The sequence below is a fragment of the Anopheles coluzzii genome, chromosome 3 (genome assembly GCF_943734685.1).
Source record: "Anopheles coluzzii chromosome 3, AcolN3, whole genome shotgun sequence".
In the NCBI taxonomy this organism is placed as follows: Eukaryota; Metazoa; Arthropoda; class Insecta; order Diptera; family Culicidae; genus Anopheles; species Anopheles coluzzii.
Window position 1 is genome coordinate 12,610,001 of NC_064671.1, and position 19,819 is coordinate 12,629,819.

The 19,819-nt window shown below is 42.1% G+C and overlaps 4 protein-coding genes across 6 annotated transcripts in view; all 4 read left to right on the top strand.

Moving 5' to 3' along the window:
- The window catches only part of LOC120957904 (serine/threonine-protein phosphatase 6 regulatory ankyrin repeat subunit A), a 52,403-nt gene extending 46,188 nt beyond the window's left edge, over window positions 1–6,215 (top strand). The window contains exons 14-17 of one of the 2 annotated variants that reach the window (XM_040380346.2): window positions 1,291–1,502; window positions 2,982–3,110; window positions 4,269–4,401; window positions 5,190–6,215. In XM_040380346.2, coding sequence (XP_040236280.2) covers window positions 1,291–1,502; window positions 2,982–3,110; window positions 4,269–4,401; window positions 5,190–5,449 — 734 coding nt within the window. In that variant the 3' untranslated portion in view covers window positions 5,450–6,215. Of the gene's footprint in view, window positions 1–1,290; window positions 1,503–1,815; window positions 2,046–2,981; window positions 3,111–4,268; window positions 4,402–5,189 lie in introns of both variants that reach the window. The other variant, XM_040380344.2, reaches the window with a different exon arrangement.
- A 2,344-nt stretch (window positions 6,216–8,559) lies between these two features.
- LOC120958883 (probable chitinase 10) lies at window positions 8,560–10,973 on the top strand. Its single transcript, XM_040381951.2, has 5 exons — window positions 8,560–8,650; window positions 9,556–9,722; window positions 9,797–10,297; window positions 10,359–10,526; window positions 10,594–10,973. Exons 1-5 carry the CDS (start codon window positions 8,560–8,562, stop codon window positions 10,894–10,896), a joined length of 1,230 nt encoding a protein of 409 aa, XP_040237885.2. The 3' UTR covers window positions 10,897–10,973.
- Window positions 10,974–11,342: 369 nt separating this feature from the next.
- On the top strand, window positions 11,343–13,763 carry LOC120958881 (chitinase-like protein 3). The gene is made up of 4 exons (XM_040381949.2): window positions 11,343–11,661; window positions 11,734–12,249; window positions 12,324–12,491; window positions 12,561–13,763. Exons 1-4 carry the CDS (start codon window positions 11,446–11,448, stop codon window positions 12,864–12,866), a joined length of 1,206 nt encoding a protein of 401 aa, XP_040237883.2. The 5' UTR covers window positions 11,343–11,445; the 3' UTR covers window positions 12,867–13,763.
- A 76-nt stretch (window positions 13,764–13,839) lies between these two features.
- Window positions 13,840–15,873, top strand: LOC120958880 (putative chitinase 1). 2 transcript variants are annotated; one of them, XM_040381947.2, is made up of 4 exons: window positions 13,840–14,253; window positions 14,329–14,874; window positions 14,946–15,113; window positions 15,178–15,873. In XM_040381947.2, the coding sequence occupies exons 1-4, from the start codon at window positions 13,945–13,947 to the stop codon at window positions 15,478–15,480; spliced, it is 1,326 nt and encodes a 441-aa protein (XP_040237881.2). In that variant the 5' UTR covers window positions 13,840–13,944; the 3' UTR covers window positions 15,481–15,873. The 2 variants fall into 2 exon arrangements, with proteins under 2 accessions (XP_040237881.2, XP_040237882.2); XM_040381948.2 differs by having other exon boundaries at window positions 15,160–15,248.
- The last annotated feature ends 3,946 nt before the right edge of the window (window positions 15,874–19,819 follow it).

The following is a 19,819-nucleotide window of genomic DNA, read 5'->3' on the forward strand; positions in this document are numbered from 1 at the left end:
CCAGCTACCCCCCAAGTTGTTGCAAGTGTGCCTGGCTGTTTTACGGCAAATAAGTGTGTCTGTTTGTGCTTTCTCATTTATCTTGAGAGTTTGTTGTCCGTTAAAGAGTGTGTTTTTTATAATGAAAAAGTCTATTGCCTGTGGGTTTTTGCATCCCCGCTTTCGGTTTCGTTCACGTACGCGTTCTCTGTCTGTCGAATGTTTATGATTATTATTGTTGTGCTGATGATGAAGATTTTAACTGTGTTTCGTGTCCGTGTTACTTGTTTCTATTTCTTTCACTTCGTTTTCTTTCTGCCGTTCTGTGTGCTACCTATTTACCAAACTATTACTTTCTATTCTTTCATATTCGAGCTACCACACAAACCATGTTTTCCGTACGCATGTTGGCAAGTGTCCTGTGAATGTTATGGTTAACCGGTTCGTAATGAGGGTGCTGTAAGGAATTAAATTCTTGTGTTATACACTGACTGCATGCTCGAAATCGACTCTGTTCCTAACTGCTCGAACCAATCCAACTGCTCGCTCGTTCGTTTGTTCGTTCGTTCGTTCGCTCGCGCTCGCGCTCTGTGCTCGTCCTAGTGGCGCTCTGCCGCATCGTTCGGAATGTGCATATCGCTCGCTTGCTCTGCTGATGTTTTTTTTTCCTTTCGTTTTGTTTAACTTCTTCTTCATTCTTCTCTTCTATGGTATTGTTTTAACGTTTTCTTTAATTTCATTTTTGTTTTGTTTTCTTATCTACTTCTTCTACATCACTTTCATGTTTTGATTGCATTTCTTGCTTTACGTCGCATGAGTAATGCTTCCTGTCAGGATGTTATCGGCATGTTAGCTACTTTAGTAAGACGCACCTTAGACTCACACTTTTGGAAGCACCTTGTATCTGCACCTGGCTTCCATGTTAGCTCACGAGTGTGTTTTCGCATCCTTCACATCTTCTCACGAGGCGCACCTGCTTGATCTGTACACCACCACCACCGATCCCCCCGCGAGATTGGATCACTTTCACCGGACATCCGGGTAGACAGCAGGGGAGACAGCGTGTGACTACGGCGTCGATCAGCGGCAGCTTAGGGCTCCCCCAAAAACAATCGATCAGTAGGTAGCGAGACCCAACGCACGGACAGCCGGACTGCGATAGGAAACCAGGACCAGGACCAGGCCAACCGGGAGAAGCGCCTTCACCATGCCACCCGCTTCGTCATCGACTCTCACGCACGCTCTATCTCTCTCTATCTGTTCTCTATCCTGCACATCCCACCCCCCTCTCCAAATCACGCCCGGTTCCAGTCCCGATGACGCCGATCATCGCGTTCGAGCGGCTGTTCTTTGCCGTGTTCGGCCAGACGTCACCGGACGACATCAACTCGCAGCGCTCGTCCCGTCCCGAGTGGACGGAGAATTTGTTCAAGATAGTATTTGGCATTTATATGTTAGTCTCCGTAGTAGTGCTCATTAATCTTCTTATCGCTATGATGTCGGATACCTATCAACGCATCCAGGTTAGTTCGTACCGCGTGCTAAAGTGCTGTCTCTTTCTCTTCTCTTTTTTCTTTTCTCTTTCTCTTTCTCTCTCTTTTTCTCTCTCTCTCTCTCTCCCGATTTATTCTAACACGATGAAACATGTCGCATGTCGCGTACACTGACACAACACTTACACGACGACACATTTGCATTGGCGTGTACCGTGTGTGTGTGTGGGAAAAATTCGTTTCAATTTGTGGCGTCCCAATCTAAATACAAACAACAACACTACACACACACCGATGACACTGTTTACGACATCTTTACTTTAAACAAAATATGAACCAACAGTGCGCATGAATCCCATACTGTCATTTGAGCTGCTCTTTTTCGCTGTATTTGGTCAAACTACCACCGATCAAACACAAATTGATAAAATGACACCGAATACGACCCGAACGCAACCCTATTGGACTGAGTACTTGTTTAAAATTGTATTTGGCATTTACATGTTGGTATCAGTTGTTGTACTTATCAATCTGCTCATTGCTATGATGTCTGATACGTATCAGAGAATTCAGGTATCATTGTCAATTAAATGTTCAAAGTTATGGTCCTTCCTCCCTTGTCCTGTTTCCCCTCTTTCTTTGATTAGTATTCGTTTGTGTATTTTGGTTTCTTTAAAGCACACCCGATTTATCGATTTATAGACCCACTGGTTACTCCTGGATCCCGTTTTCCACATTCTCCCCTAGTTTACACCACTACACCAACACCATTACTTCCGGTTTTGAACATTTCCGTTTGTAGTTTATTCTGGTAAGGGCGCACACGCTCTCGCGCTGACGAGGCTTCGGATGGAAAGGGATGCCATCTCCTGACGATGATGAAAAAAACCCGATGATCCCAACCACCTGCGGCTCTCTGTCAAGCAAAGGGGGCACACTGGTAAGACGGAAGTGCGCAACGAATCGTTGCGACCTCTTCCGACCCGCCAGTAGTATCCCCGGAGGGTGTGCGTGAATATTGACCAAATAAAATGTTTGTTTTGATTTTGTGTGCGAGCTAATTTCCTATTTCTGCCGTTTTCGCCGTTGTCACACGACCGATATCAAGCTTTGCGCGATATTTTTGTTGTTGTTTTTGCTCCTTTCATTGCTGATGGGACAGTGTGCTAAGCCTTGTCACTACCTTTAGCCATCTTCTACACATATGTTCTAAACACAGAAAGATACATATTTATTTGAACGATTACCACAACGCCCAATGAGTACTTATCCTCTTATTAATTTACCAATTTCCGTTTGAAGTGATCTTTATGATTTGTAATCTTCCCCATTTTATCAGTTTTTTTTTAGTACAACGTTTTCTCCGCGTGTGTTCACAGCACGAAAGTGCTGTTTGACCCAAAGAATACCAAGCTCTTTTGTTTTGAAAGCACTTTTGTCTCAATAAACCACACTAATATAAACTGTTTTCTTATCCTTTTCTCAAAACAACCTCACACATGTGTGTAGGCACAATCGGACATTGAGTGGAAGTACGGTCTGTCCAAACTGATCCGCAACATGCATCGAACGTCGACGGCACCGTCCCCCATGAATCTCGTCACCACCTGGTTCGTGTGGATCGTGGAGAAAGTGCGGGTAAGTACAGCCAGTTCGAGGGCTCTGTGCAACCCGCCATCGAGTGGTACCAGCTCATTGTAATTCCGCAGATCATTTGAGTTACACGATCATTTTTTATCGTCGATTGAGCGAAAGTTAAGATCGGTGGTAGGTACGAAAGCAAGGGGAGCTTAGTTTGGGAAGCTTGGCAATAATTTCTATAAGTGGTTATGAATTTAATTTCAAGAAAGAAAGGCTTGTAAATTATTGTAAAAAATTGAAAAAAAAAACAATCGAAACATTAGCTTGCTTTTGCGTCATTTTATCATATTCATATTCAATTTCGAAGGAAATATTTAATGTCTTTATTGTATTTATTTATATTTATTGGATTGATAAGGAAGTTTTTTTTATTTTATTTCAATTATTTCACTTCCTAAGGATGTTATGATCAAAATTTGGTCGAACGAGAGTATCAAAAATGTTGAATTTTAAATTTAACTTTTTATTTAATTTTTTTATCTTTCTCTTTGAATATGTTCATTCTACTTTCTAATATTTCATTCTCAATAATGTTGGACTGAATGTTGTAAAGAGATTAATACTTAGTAATAAAGACTTATTAATAAATTAGTAAATGTGTTGTAACAGTAACCATTAAGATTCTTGACAGTCAATCGGATTTTAAAACAATAAGATTAAAGCAACACAACACATTGGAAATTTCAACTTGATTCCAATTAAGCCTATCCAGCAAAGGTGTCATAGGATTCAATTCCCATCACACGAAATTCACTAAATATACAGCTGGAAATGCCCTTAAAATTGTGGCATCAAGATACAATAATATGTACCAATAGTAATCACCCTAAATGACTCTTAATCGACCAAGTTTTGAGCTCGCTATCACCGCCATAATGCTTTGCATTTACCAAGAAAAACAACCAAACAAAAAAGTGATCAACAGTGGAAGCTCATCATTGCTTCAGCGTTCAATTAACGAACTCTTCTCAAGCAAGATCAGTCTTCCATCTCGTATTGATCACCTTTTTCCCACAATCACCCTTACAATGCAGCACAACTGCAAACGTCTTGCGGCAAAACGCGAGATACAATTTAATACAAAAAAAAATAGAACCAACCACACACGCTCAAACGATCACGCCATCAAACCCTTAACTTCTCTATCCTCAACAGGCACGTATAGTGAAGAAGAAACGACCGTCGCTGGTGCAGATGATGAATCTACACCGTGGGCAGCAGAGTCCACGCACCAAAGCCGGCGCCAAATGGTTGTCGAAAGTGAAGAAAGGTCAGGTGGCTCCTAAAGGTGTGCACAGTAGCGACAGCATGCGCTTGTCTGGTTTTCTTATCGTGTAGCGATTGTAACTGTAGCCCTTCATTGTTTTTCCATCGTTTCGTACTGCTGTTGAAGACAAAAAAGTTTAATTGAAAAGCTTTCAAAAGCATCGTTCGAAGTAAGCTGTCACTGGATGTTAGCTTCCCTCGAACGGTGTAAATCGTGGCTTGTTAGCATTCGATCCGCTTACCGAGCAGTGATGAAGGTTGCTGCTTCGTACAACTTTTGTTCCTTTTAATAGAAGTTTAATTTATAGAATTTTAAGGACCCTTTATACGACAGTACCGTGGCTGTAGTAAGTACGAGTGTGTAACGTGTGTTTCGGTATCTTGACGCATTTTACTGTCATTTAGTGATCCGTTGTATACCATTAGAAACTATGTTTCGACCTCGTAAATTTGTGTAGAGTCAACCTTACCTATAAAAGATCATTCGGTTCTGACTAGAAATGACAGTAGCAATTGGAAATTAAACTAGTCCCGTACTACATTCCAACATCCCGTAGACTTTGAAGTGTTGACGTTGAGTAATGGTTGGAGTTGAGTTGAGTTTGACAAAGTTGACAGCACCGAACGATACACAAATGGCCCTATTGTGGCGTGATCGATTGTGATCTCCTCAAGATCCAGCGGTCACAGCAGGCCACCGTCTCCCACTACCATACTCGGCAGCGCTGACTTACACTGTTTCCATGTTGTTTCTTCTTCTCCACGTTTATTCATCTACTAACGGCGATGCGTACCGACGCGGCTTTCCAGACTCGACAGCGCTTTCCGTTATGCATCTGTCTCCTCTTGGCTCGCAAGTCAGTTTCACCACTGTCAATACGACCCGAATCGAGAACGTTGCCGACTGGGAAGCGATCTCGAAGAAGTACCGCGCACTGGTCGGCCACGACTCGGAGGACGGCGGCTCGATGAAGGACTCCGAGGGCGATAACCACTCAACCAACAATGGGCCCGGCGGTGGCGGCGGCAACGATCAGATGGGTAACAATGTGAACGCTAACAAGGTGTAAAATGGACGCTGCCGCCCAAGCGGCACTGCTACAGAAACTGCCAACTCCGGACTGCGACCGGGGTGTGAAGACACACCGGTGTAGAACGACCACAACACGACAAAATCGAATGTCACTCGTGCTGCCAGCGGAATGAGGCGCATACGCCCAGTAGAGGAAGGCGCAGTTAGATAGAGTAGATTGTAGGCAGATTGCATGCAGGGTGGAGGCAAGGCGTTCAAATTTTGCTGTAGATAGATAGCAAAAGTGTACCATTTGGACACGTTTTGTCCGTGACGGGAGAAGAGCGGGAGATTGTATATATAGGGCAGAGAGTTGATTTTTTTTTATATTATCACCAACGTGTATAATAAGCTCCTGTAAAGTATCGTTTCTGTACCATATTCTCGTTCAGTTTGCTGTGTGTTCTATAGCTATACACTATGTTGTTCGATAAGAGAAAACTTTGCTAGATAAAGTAGATTATGCGGTAAAACTACTACGAACTTGCGCTCACAGACATGCGAGTGAGTGGAGGATGAAGGTTGCTTCTGGATGGGAGTCTGTTCCCTTCCGTTGGGTTGTGTTTATTCGATGTAGATAATTATTATCATGGTAAAACGAATGAATTTTTAACTGTCCAGTTTCGTGATGAGATAAAGGGTAAGGTTTGTTTTTGTAAAAAAAAATCTCAAACGACCGAAAAGGTGCACGGTCCTACCTGGTCGAATGTTGTAAGCGGATTATTATTTGAAAAAAGATGGAAAATATATTTTCTAAAATTGTACCAACGGTGTGGTTGATGTGTGGAATATTTTGAGAACAGTACTCTATCTTGCAGAATGTAGGCAACGATTGAAATGGTTAATGTGAAATAAACGTTATCCCAGGTACTTAACATCTTTAACCTAATTAAGCTTATTAAACTTGTTAATAAGGAAACCGAATCTGCTTTTTTCATGCGATGTGAAGTAAAAATTACAGCCTTGCATGGTTTTAGCACAACTCCTTAGAACAAAACATCGACGAACTCGAAATTAGTTTCAAATGATGACACCTAGGTGGCGCTACTATCGGATGATTCTAGGGACAGGGGTTGTAATTCACAATAAAATTTGGATAATGTATATCGTCATTTAACAATCATTACTGAAATTAAAATTGTGTTTTTTTTTGTTTAACACATTGACAGCTGACGGGATTTGTTTTCGATCAGGCCTTGTCAGCCACATAGAGGCTGACACATTTCAAATTGAAACAGACAAGTTGCGCGACATAAATTTCTAAATAAATTTTCTCCATCTAATGCTCAGCCGTACCGGCGAACTCGTTCGACGAGAAACATTCGTCGCTCATGAGTGGACAGGGTTGTACCATTAGGTTGGCCAGTACAAAATCTATATGGTATTCTAATTTTTGATCTAGAAGGCTATGAAATGAGTGAAAATGAGCGTCGCGGCGAACGTTCCCAGGAACGAACGAGTTCGCCGGTATGGCTGGCTAATAAAATGGGATTGATAAGGACGGACACATCAAGGAGAATGGTAAAAACATCTAGACATATACGTACGTACGACATTCTAATAATCAATTTAAGTTACGTTCTAACCACGTGCTGTTACCATTAAATCACTCGCCGTAACGATTGAATCGCTCGTCGCTAGTTTGGTACACCTTGTCATCGGGTGGTGTGTCACTACCAACAAATCGTTCACCACTACCATGCCTGAAGCGTGTCGTATAAGTGCCTTTTTTCATTTTTTATTGTACACAGCAATAAGTGGTTTAAGTCGTGGTTAAATATAGAGTTTCGTATGCTGCCTCAACAGGATCGTCCAATAAATAGCACAATGTATGGTTGCTGTTTTCGCCGGTGTTCTGATCCTTGCAGATTTCAATACTTTCTTCAGATGCTTGAAGGTCCATAACCTTCCGTTGCTTTTATTGAAGGTAATTTGCAGAAGCAAAATAAATAGATAAATATTGTACAGTTTGCATGGGCTCAGGAAAGCTTACTCGCCGGGCTTGAGGTCATTTCTGGGTGACAGAATTGGTTTGGGCACAGCTGATGCCCGATACCTGGAATATCGTGAGATTGAAAACACTTACATCTATATTTGTTTAGTTATGAGTTTGAGGGTCTCCGGACGAACTGGTAAATGTGCGAGAGCGATGAGGTTCGATACTTGCGAAATGCTATCGACCGCGGTCTTACAGTCGATATATGCAGCATCAACTTCGATGCCACGGTCAATGTTGTCGAAACAGTAACCAACAAATTCGACAAGATTAGTTGCGGAAAACCTCTTTGGTAAAAAACCGTGCTGACTCGGGCTCAAATAGTTGTGTATCGCAGTGAGTAGCGGTTTGTACAGAAGTAGTTCAAACACCTTAGCACATGCGCAGAGAGAGACTATATCACGATAATTGCTGGCTTCAAGACGACTGCCCTTCTTATGAATTGGAACCATTCGAGCGTGTTTCCATGACACCGGGTAGATTCCTCGCGCTAATGAAGCATTAAATATTTTCGATAAGATGGGTCATGTAGCATTATGACAGTGGCTTGTTCGAATACTTTTGATTTAGAACATTGATGTCACGGACTGTATTTGAACGTTTCCCTTGAGTTGGAGAAATATACAGGGTTTCCCACGATTTATTGGTTGGTTCCCATTAATTTTTGGTGTATTCCCATATTTTTTTCGTGCGTTCCCACGATTTTTTGGTCGTTTCGCATAATTTTTTGGTCTAATTGTATTGATATCCAATCGGAAAATACCAATAAATTATGGGATCGAACCAACAATCTATGGGATACTACCAAAAAATCGTGGGAACGCACCAAAAAATCATGGGAACTGACCAATAAATCGTGGGAAACCCTGTAAGTTATTCAGTTCATTAAAATTGATATCATCTAATGAAACCAGCAGCGATGGAAGCTTAAACTGGACATCATCTGTCGACGGATCACGCATGGGAAGCCGAATGAACTTCGGAAGCTTTGTGCAATGGACCGTACCACCTGAGGTCATAGGAATAATATTATCCACACGAGGTATTTTTAGGTGTTATTTTTGACTCAGAATTGTCGTCAGGTTAAGTTTCATGCTGGTGAAGACATCACTATGACGTCAAACGATTTCCGCATCAAAACCTGTTCCAGCACATCGGATTCTGGCGATGTATTTAAATCAGTGGTCGGCAAATGTTCAGCTCGTGAGCTAAATCTGCGAATTAAATTTATCGCACATGCGAGATAAATTTATAGAGATATAAATGAATCCAAACGTGCATTGTAGGGGATAAGTTTGGAGCCTCAATAGTACAGAAACTTATAACATACCACTAATGGATAACATAGGATTGGCAAAAGTGCTTTAGCCACCCAATAATGCAGCCCGATAGTTTTTGAAACAAGTGAAATATATTTACACATTTCTGACAATTCAACAGAATATTTGATACTATACCATTTCAGCACGCCCTTACTTCAATTGCGATGTTTTTAAAATGTGGCTCAAAGTCACAATTGAGCACTCTACGAAGTTTTACAATTTATTTAAACTAACAAAAATTCAAATCGTCCCTTTGATTCAAAATTTTGCTGACCCCTGGATCCGATCACAATCCGAAGTCACAATTGAGCACTCTACGAAGTTTTACAATTTATTTAAACTAACAAAAATTCAAATCGTCCCTTTGATTCAAAATTTTGCTGACCCCTGGATCCGATCATCGCGCGATCCATCAAATTTAACGAACTCTTCTGCAGGTGCGCATTTGAGCAAAAGGCCCGCCCGTAACACAAGCGTGACTCCGTAGGTCGCTAACTAAACGATGCTCTTCAGGATTATCTCAACCATCAACGATCTTCATTAGCGATGAATTGTTTTTCATAATGTATCTGTATCATGAAATGACCAACTATGGTCTCTGATATTCGTCGAATGTGTTTGTGGTGTCTTACTGGAATGAATGTGTTCACACCATTACATCAGAATCAGTGTTTAACTGACCATCGAACACATCACACGTATTAACACAAGCGGCTTCGTTGAACTCAGTTACAAGAATGAATAGAAACGCTTTCGTTTGCATTATTCTTTCTTTGCCATTGTTAGTGAAACTGTCCAGTGCACAGAGTAAGAAGTTTGTATGCAGCTACTCTCCAACAAAAGCTACCCAGATCGGTTACCAACCTGATTACATTCCGTTGGAGATTTGTCCGTATGTGATCTTCAAAGCGTTCAGCTTCCCAACCATCGTTGGGCGGCAGATGCTGTTCAATGTAAGTTTTTTTTGTTGGGTAGCCTATCCATTTTTTGTGTGTTCCTTATTTATATATATTTTTCTCAACTACAGGATAACGATAAGATAGCATTTAGCAGTGTAGTTTCAAGTGTAAGAAAACGTTCCAATACAGCTCGCGTTGTGGCATCCATTGATGGATCCGCTCGAGACTTTACCAGAGCATCCAGCGCGACCGTACGCAGAAAAGCATTCGCACAAGCCGCGGTGACGTTGCTGCTCGAGCTGGATGCAGATGGGATTGAGCTGAACTGGAAGGAACCAGGCAGCACTCATGCAGGACGTGGTAGTGCAAATGATCGCATCACGATGGTGCAACTACTGCAAGATCTTCAACAGGCAGTGAAGGCAGCCAGCAAGAGCAGAAATCGTAACCGAGAACTATGGTTCCGAGGATCGCTGCATACGAACGTGATGGAAGAAGCGTACAACATGTTCGATGTGTGTGAGCTGGTCGATCATGTCACACTGGATCCCAGCACGACCGATTATTTGGAAAATTCACACGCTCCGTTGTACGATAGACCAAGTATGTTAAACACAGGAAATGGCTATGTAAGTAAACGATTCATTCTTCATGGTGTAATAGCAAAGTACTAATCTGCATCCTATATAGAACACAACGACACAGTACTGGATTGACGAGGGATGCACGGCAAAGAAGCTGCTGCTTGGAATCGGTTTACACGGCATCAGCAGAGTCTACTCCCCCAGTTTAATACGGTATGTTCGCGGCAGAATCAATTTATTAGACCATGTTGGTACCCATCTAGAGCAACGTGAGGTGAGACTCATGCTTATCAATTCTTTTCCATTTGGAGTGCTCATTCATAAGCGTGTAATCATTGTAGCTCTGCAAAACGATACGGGCAGCAGGATGGACCTATGGATGGGATGAGTATGGTGCCATGCCATACGTGACCAGAGCGCTACCGGATGAAAAAGCAGAGCGCATCAGCTACGAAGACTTGAACTCGCTGCGACTCAAGATGGATATGGTGGAGCAGAAGCGATTCGGTGGCATTTACATCGATTATGTGCACTCGGACGACATCTATGGTAGTTGTGGCCAACCGTACTCCCTAACGGCGTATCTGTCGAGTCGAATTCGCTCCATTCCGTCTGAAATTGGATTTGCCATCGAGTGGAACTGATAAGTACCAACTTTTTGAGTCAAACGGAAAAATGTGAAATGGTTGAAGACTGAATGTGCTTTTGAACATTATTGTTCTTAACCAGGTCCGAAATGCTAAACGCCGCCAGATTGAGTTTTATGCTAGCGAAGACGGTACAATGACGTCAAACGATTTCTGCAACAAAACCTGTTCCAGTACCTCAGACACACACAGTTGCGATTTTAGAAACGCGCGAAACCAAATAAATAGCTCGATCAGGTTTAACGAACTCATGTGTCGGTGTGAGTTTGTCGGTCGCATGGTTGTGTGGGCCATTAAGACAAAGCAAAATATGATTATCAGGTTTTCAACACCACTATCGATTTTCATTCACAGTGAAACGTGTTTGCTTCCTGGTAATATATTTCATAACACGTTTTATCAAATTATCAATTCAAAGTCGATTTCTGGTATTCTTGGCATGTGTTTGTCGTATTTTACCGGAATGAATATAATCACATCTGAATCAGTGTTAAACTGTCTGTCGAACATATCACACGCGTTAACAAGAGTGAATTCGTTTCAAGAATGATTAGGTACAGATACTTTTATATTGTTCTTGCTTTGCCATTGTTAGTGAAACTGTCCAGTGCACAGAGTAAGAAGTTTGTCTGTAGCTACTCCCCGTCTAAAGCTGATTCGATCAACTACCAGCCCGATAACATTCCGTTGCAAGTTTGTCCGTATGTGATCGTCAAAGCGTTCAGCTTCCCAAACGTCGTTGGTCGGCAGTTGTTGTTCAGTGTAAGCATCCTTTACTGAGTGTTTTATCCGTTTGTTGTGTGTTCCTTATATGGAGTTTTTCCCCCACCACAGGACAACGAAAAGATAGCGTTTAGCCGTGTAGTCTCCAGTGTACGAAAGCGTTCGAAAACAGCTCGCGTCGTAGCGTCCATCGATGGATCCGCCCGAGACTTTACCATAACGTCGAACGCGATCGTACGTAGGCAAGCATTCGTACAAGCAGCTGTAGCGATGCTACTTGAGCTGGATGCAGATGGGATTGAGTTGAACTGGAAAGCATCTAGAAACAGTGGAAACGATCGTATCACAATGGTGCAACTCCTGCAAGATCTTCGTCAAGCGGTGAAGGCAGTAAATAAAAGCATCAGCCGTAATCGAGAGCTGTGGTTCCGGGGATCGCTGCATCCGAAGGTGTTGGAAGTAGCGTATAATATGTTCGATGTGTGTCAGCTGGTCGATCATGTTACGCTAGATCCCAGCACGGCTGAATCGCTGGAAAATGCGCATGCACCGTTGTATGGGACACCAATTGTACTCCCATTTAGTTTACCTTTGTTAGGAAACATAATCGATCTAGCGAATGGTTTCGTAAGTCAATATTATAATCATCAATTGTAAAATGTGTTTGTTCACTGATTTGTGTATGATGCTACTCTTTGTAGAACACTACCACTCAGCGCTGGATTGACGAGGGATGCGCTCCTAAGAAGCTGCTCCTTGGAATTGGTTTGCATGGCATCGGGAGAGTTTACTCACCGGGCCTAGCGCCATTTGTCGGCAACAAAGTGCATTTGTTGAACCCTGAAGGTACATATCTGGAGCAGCGTGAGGTGAGGTTCGCTTTAAATTTCTTTAATTGTTTTGAGTAATTAAAAATGTGAATACTTGAAATCTTACAGCTCTGTAAAAAGATAAGAGAAGATGATTGGAACTATGCCTGGGATGAGTATGGTGCCATGCCATACGTGACTAAAGCGCTGCAGAACGGACTAGTGGAACGGATTAGCTATGAAGACTTGGACTCGCTGCGACTCAAGATGAATATGGTGGAGCAGAAGCGGTTCGGTGGCATTTACATCGATTACGTGCACTCGGACGATATCTACGGACGTTGTGGACAACCATACCTTTTAATTGCTTATTTATCAAGTCGGGTACGTTCGATACCATCTGATATAGGGTTTGCTATCGAGTGGAACGAGTAGTGTGGCAGAATCTGATATGTAAAGCTTACTCTAACAATGTTTGCCTGCTTAAGCTTATGAGTTTTCTTTTTGGCGAAATGTATCCAAATTTGTATCTTATCTTATGAAATCTTATATTAGCTTGATTTCTAAACCTTTTTGAATCTCCTTGTTAACACTATTAAAGACACAAACTCTGTGGTGTGTGGTGAGTGATCATCAAGCGACACATTTCCTATGGCGTCACAATCACAAGAAGGAAAAAATATCTCTTCTTCTGATTACGATCAGTATAGGAACGACATAAAAGTTCTCTAGCCTACATGAATGAATGAGCATGAATTCGATCCGATGCGTGCGACTTTGGCTCGAGAGAAGCTTTTAGATAGATGAAGTGTAGTAACAGAGTGATCGATTAAAGTGCGTTGCGAGTCTCTCTTTGAGTAATACAGCGTACACGTCGCTGTAGAATAAGCTCTCTCTGTCGTCTCTGATGTTGTCAGTATGATGTCACAGTCCTATGTGTTTAACACTTCTGGATTACGTCGAACTGTCGAACAGCATCAAAACCAGTTTCACTGCGACACACCGCTGAGAAGGGTGGTTGCGTATCGTTCTACACGCGAAACCAAATAAACAAATCAAACGCGGAATGAAGTTCTGTACAGGTGGGTGTGTGTTTGAGCAAATGTATATTGTAATTTGTTTGCGAGGGTAAATCAGAGTCACTGTGAGATGTATAAAGTTTAGAATCGATTGAATATACACTGTAATTATGTGGAAGAAACTGTGAAAACATTAATGCTCGTAGTGCTGTGAGTGTATTAGAATGAAGTACATCCTTCTATGTTTAAAACAAACAAATAAAACAAATAAAAAACTTTCTTGGAATTTCACCTTGGCGACCTTGAACCTGAATCTTGACGATCAGCATTATCTTCAGCGACTCGTGTTCTATTGATGAAGTATCATTTTTATCACATTATTCATTCATGTTTTGGTTTCGCTTTTTGAGCAAACAATAACCGGTCTCGGGAGTTTGCCCACGCTGAAACAGGTTTTGATGTGGAATATGTTTTGAGGTATTTCACCGGCTTTCATGCATATCATCACACCGGCGACAGTTGCTAAATGGATGTCGAACATATCACACCTATCACAGAGTGCGTTATCATTTGCTTCTATTAGAAACATGTGGAAGAAGATCTTCGTGTGGATTGCTCTAACGCTTACTTTCGGCGTGGAGCTGTCTACAGCACAGGGTAAGAAGATTGTCTGTAGCTACTCCCCGGCTAAAGCTGGCCCGATCGGTTATCCGCCGGAGTACATACCGCTGGAAGTTTGTCCGTATGTGATCGTCAAAGCGTTCAGCTTCCCAAGCACGGTCGGGCGGCAGATGCTGTTCAGTGTAAGCTAAAGCATAGCAAAGTGTTTTATTTGTTTGTTTTGTGTGGTTCACAATTCTCGTTTCTACCAACTACAGGACAACGACAAGATAGCCTTTAGCCGTGTGGTTTCCAGTGTACGAAAACGATCTAGCACAGTTCGCGTCGTGGCGTCCATTGATGGATACGCACGAGACTTTACCATAACATCCAGCGCGATCGTGCGCAGAAAAGCATTCGTACAAGCCGCGGTCACGTTGCTGCTTGAGCTGGATGCAGATGGGATTGAGTTGAACTGGGAAGCACCAGGCAATAGTAATGCGGGATATGGTAGTTCAAACGATCGCATCACTATGGTGCAGCTGCTGCAAGATCTTCGTCAAGCGGTGAAGGCAGCCAGCAAAAGCAGAAATCGCAACCGAGAGCTGTGGTTCCGGGGATCGCTACATCCGAATGTGATCGATGAAGCGTACAACATGCTCGATGTGTGTGAGTTGGTCGATCACATCACGCTGGATCCTAGCACGGTCGATTCGCTGGAAAACTCTCACGCACCGCTGTATGGAACACCGATAACAGTTCCACGCAATCCATTGTTTAATACTGATTTTCTACCATCTGTTATCGAACCAATGACAGGAATTGTGAGTTTACCCGTTGTTGAATGGCCGAGCTCTATGTGATCATTGATATTTGAATTATGTTTACTCCCTAGACCACTAACACGCAGCGCTGGATTGACGAGGGATGCGCTCCGAAGAAGCTGCTGCTTGGAATCGGTTTGCATGGCATTAGGAGAGACTACTCGCCGAGCGTATTCCCATTCGTTGGTGACAAAGTGAATTTGTTGCGACAGAAAGGTACATACCTGGAGCAACGTGAGGTGAGGATTACTTTAAACTTCTTGACTTATTATGTGTAATTCATAGTGACTTGATCCCTTGCAGCTCTGCAACACGATAAGGGAAGCAGGTTGGAGCTACACATGGGATGGGTATGGTGGCATGCCATACGTAACTAGAACGTTTCAGAACGGACGTGGGGAGCGCATCAGCTACGAAAATCTAGACTCGTTGCGTCTTAAGATGGATATGGTGGAGCAGAAGCATCTCGGCGGCATTTACATCGACTATGTGCACTCGGACGACATCTATGGCCGTTGTGGCCAAGCATACTCCCTGATCGCGTATCTATCGAGTCGGACTCGCTCGATACCGTCTGACATTGGGTTTGCCATTGAGTGGATTTAGTTGTTCGAACTACACTGAATATGATACGCAAGAGAAAAGAGATCGTGAACTGATATTCTGTTAGACTTCAACGATAACATAATAACTAATTTTTGTTAACTTTGGCTAAAATACTTAGCACTACCTGACAAATGTTATAGGTTTTCCTCGACTCCGTATGCCTGATAGAGCAGCAATATGGAAGAAGTAAACTCTAAATTCATAACGACCTTGAAATACGTTCTTCATGCCGAGATGTGTCGTCGCACTACGCTTGTCGGACGCGTTCTACTCGGCCTGATAACGTTACATTGATCGTACAGCTGACCGATGCTGTCATGACGCTCTGCCTAGAATGGATGTGTGGATGTATTGTGCAAAAGCAAATAAATAAATCAACCGTTCAAACATTTATGCCATAGTCAACAGGTTCTGTGGCTGGGAATTTTTGGTGTAGGTTTTAGGTGATACATTAAAGTGTTGGTGTGTGTATTTTTTTTTTTTTGTTCCTTTTTGCTGTTTGCACGACCAGTTTTGGGATTTTGACGAGCTGCAACAGGTTGTCGTGTCTTATTTTCATGCCCAGAAGCGCGAAGATCATCGCACCAGTAACAGTTTGGCATTGACAGTTGGATATTTCACACCTATCACTGAGAGAGGGTTCTTTAAATTCCATTTTAAATAAAGAAAATGAATATTTTCGTCTGGGTAACACTTACCCTATCAGTCTATGTGAGATGTTCCACAGCACAAGGAAAGAAGTTTGTCTGTAGCTTCTCCCCATCTAAAGCCGATTTGATTGGTTATCAACCAGAGAACATACCGTTAGAAGTGTGTCCAGATGTGATCTTCAAAGCATTCAGCTTCCCAAGCATCGTAGGACGGCAAATACTGTTCAGTGTAAGCTTTCTTCTTAAAGTTCTCTTTTTCGTTTTTTGGGGTGTTTCTTACGAGTGATGTTTCTATCAAACACAGGACAATGAAAAGATAGCCTTCAGCCGTGTGGTTTCCAGTGTACGAAAGCGTTCGAATACAGCACGTATTGTGGCGTCCATCGATGGAACTGCTCGTGATTTTGCCACTACATCTATCGCGATCGTACGTAGGAAAGCGTTTGTACAAGCCGCGGTCGAGTTGCTGCTTGAGCTAGATGCAGATGCAATCGAACTCAACTGGAAAGCATCAAGCAACAGTGGAAACGATCGAGCCACAATGGTACAACTCCTGCAAGATCTTCGTCATGCGGTGATTGCAGCGAGCAAAAGCAGAAATCGTACCCGTGAGCTATGGTTCCGAGGATCGCTGCATCCGAGCCTCCTCGCCGATGCTTACAATATATTCGATGTGTGTGAGCTGGTCGATCACGTCACACTGGATCCCAGCACGGCCGAATCATTGGAAAACTCTCATGCACCACTGTATGGAACACCACAAGAGCTAGGAATGTATATTCCAAACATTGGAACCGTATATTATCCAAAGAATGGCTTTGTAAGTAAATTAGATAGAATATAGAGAGCAATCGTAAATTAAATGATGGATCATATATTTAAAAAAATGATACTTCTAGAATACAACCACACAGCGCTGGATTGATGAGGGATGTGCGCCCAAGAAGTTACTGCTTGGAATTGGTTTGTACGGCATAAGCAGGATTTTCTCACCGGCATTGGCCCCGTATCTTTATAACAAAGTGAACTTATTAGCACCGAACGGTACACACCTAGAGCATCGAGAGGTGATTATCGTTTAAAGAATCTTTTTCTACCCTGTCGAATTCATAATTTGCCTGACGTCATGACGTCATCGTTTGACGTCAACCCTTACAGCTATGTAAATATATAAGAGAGGCAGGTTGGAGCTATGCCTGGGATGGCTATGGTGGCATGCCATACGTGACACGAACGCTGCAGAACGGACTAGTGGAACGGATTAGCTATGAAGACTTGGACTCGCTGCGACTCAAGATGGATATGGTGGAGCAGAAGCGGTTCGGTGGCATTTACATTGATTACGTGCACTCGGACGACATCTACGGAAGCTGTGGACAGGCATATACACTAACAACTTATTTATCGAGACGAGTGCATACAATACCGTCTGACATTGGGTTTGCCATCGAGTGGAATTAGAAATTTGGATGAACAAATTGTGTGTTCATGCGATTATTCGAGGCGCAAGGAGAATTGTGTCTCCGCTAGTCACCACAAGAGGGCCTACTGTTATTCCTATTTGGTGCTTGACGGAAGCAATGGGTGTTAGTGGAAAATTGTGTGGACATTAGCTTGATTTGATTATACATTGATCATTTGTTATCTCCAAGACAGGTATAAACTATGTTTGCTTTGTTCTGAAAAATTATAAACATTTTACAGAAAGTTGTTTTGCCAAAAAGGTAAGTTAATAAAACTATGAAAGTGTAAATAACACTAATGGGATATCATTTTCTAGTACATATTTCCCTATAATTGAATGAAATTTATCTGGAATTCTGAATTATTTTTATATCAAATATTCATGCAAAAATACTTCTATTGAAATCGTTAAATTTGGTACATAGCTTTATTTAGTTTCATTTTGTGTCATGATTTCGTGTAAACATGTTTTAAAATGCTAATCTCTCGTTACACCATTCAGTCACTTTTTTGTGAAATCTGGTAATATTTACGAATTTATTTATTCAACTATTTCAATATACAAGGATTCAAGTAATACAAGATGCACGCCGATTCAAACGTCTGATAAGCCTGATTTTCTATGAGAAACGCAAAGTATTTGCAAAACAAAACTTACATCGGTTCGGGCACTTTTTGATGAAATTTTGATTGCCGTTTCTAAATTTAATAAAAGTAATTTATGTAAATAAAGCAATAACTACTTTAATGCTTAAAACTTTGTTTTATTCTCTGTGTATCTATTATGAGCTCAATGGCTGTTCATAAAAAAAAAAAAACTAATTTCCAACTCGTAATGATAATGATATTTCCGTTCCTAATTACACATCCATCGAGTGTAATTGGTGTACTCGCAATAAAATATCAAATTAGCATAAAACGACACTCGTTTGAAAGACCTCATCAACCTTCCCAATCTAATTATAAAACCTCTTTGCCATTTTCGGTTCATTATTTTAAACGAAAAAAAAAAAAAACTTCAAAACTGACCACGACAAAGCGCGCTGTGCTTAGAAAACACTACCGGCGATGATATGGAATGTGGTCATTTGGTGGGAAATTAGCAGCAATTAATGTAGCAGAAAATTAAAAATATATACAAAAACCAAAGGCAAAACGCGTTCGCGTGCCAGGAAAACGGGGATGATTTGACCATTTCGGTTCGTTTGAATTGGTAGAATCTTATGGGGTTTCTTGATTGTTTGTTTGTTTTTTTTTTTACTTGCACTTTGGCCACCTTTTTTCGGCAGTTAATTACGCTTGAACGATAGAAAACGCGACTCCAGTTTCACTGACCCGTTGAAAATTGCACCATAATGTGTTGCGGGAATATTTACGATCGCAAAACGTTTGGCAAGGGTGGTGCATATGTACGTGGAATGATTGTCTGCACTTTTATCTCTCTCTCTCTGTTCCCTCTTCAAACAAAGGGCTTTTTTAAATGGTAAACGAATTTCTACTCTCTACACACAAAAAAAACCCAGTTCAGTGACAAAACGGGCAATCAGCTCAATAAACATTTAATCCCACCCAATTTGCATACCCAAATAAGTAGCTCCTTCTGGCTGTTCGGGCAAGCGCTCACTCGATGTGACAACCACAGCCAACAACACTGAGCAAGCAGCTTTGTTTTGCTCCTTTTGATTCGGCAATTATTCATCTAAAACTGAACTACATTGCGCGCGTTCGTCGTTACCCAAAAACCAACAGCACCCCACACAGCCTTACCGACCAGCTGACGCGGCGGTCTGGGCGGTGTTAAAAATCGTATTTACAAAATAACGAAATTTAATAAATTTTATTCAAATTTCATAATCCACAGTCGGCGAGCGCATCCCGGAAGAAGGGGCAGCACCAGAGCAGCAAATTGGTGTCACGCAGGGCTGGTGTACGTGGTGGCTGTGGTGAGCATAAATAAATGTCGCCCTTATGTGTATCATCGTGTATACACCAATAAATCCCGCCCCGACACCCAGGGCCAAAGGCTGGGTGGTGTATTTAGAAAATGGATTCACAACATGGCACCAGTTCTTTGGCTGGCTGGCTGGCTGGCTGGGGGTAACACATGCAAATATCCAGCGAGGGAAGATGCACGAGGGAAGGAACGGGGGTATGCAAATTTTCCCTCCGTTCCGATGCCTCTAATTTGCCTAAACAAACATTGATTGAAATGTCAGCTTCTTCTC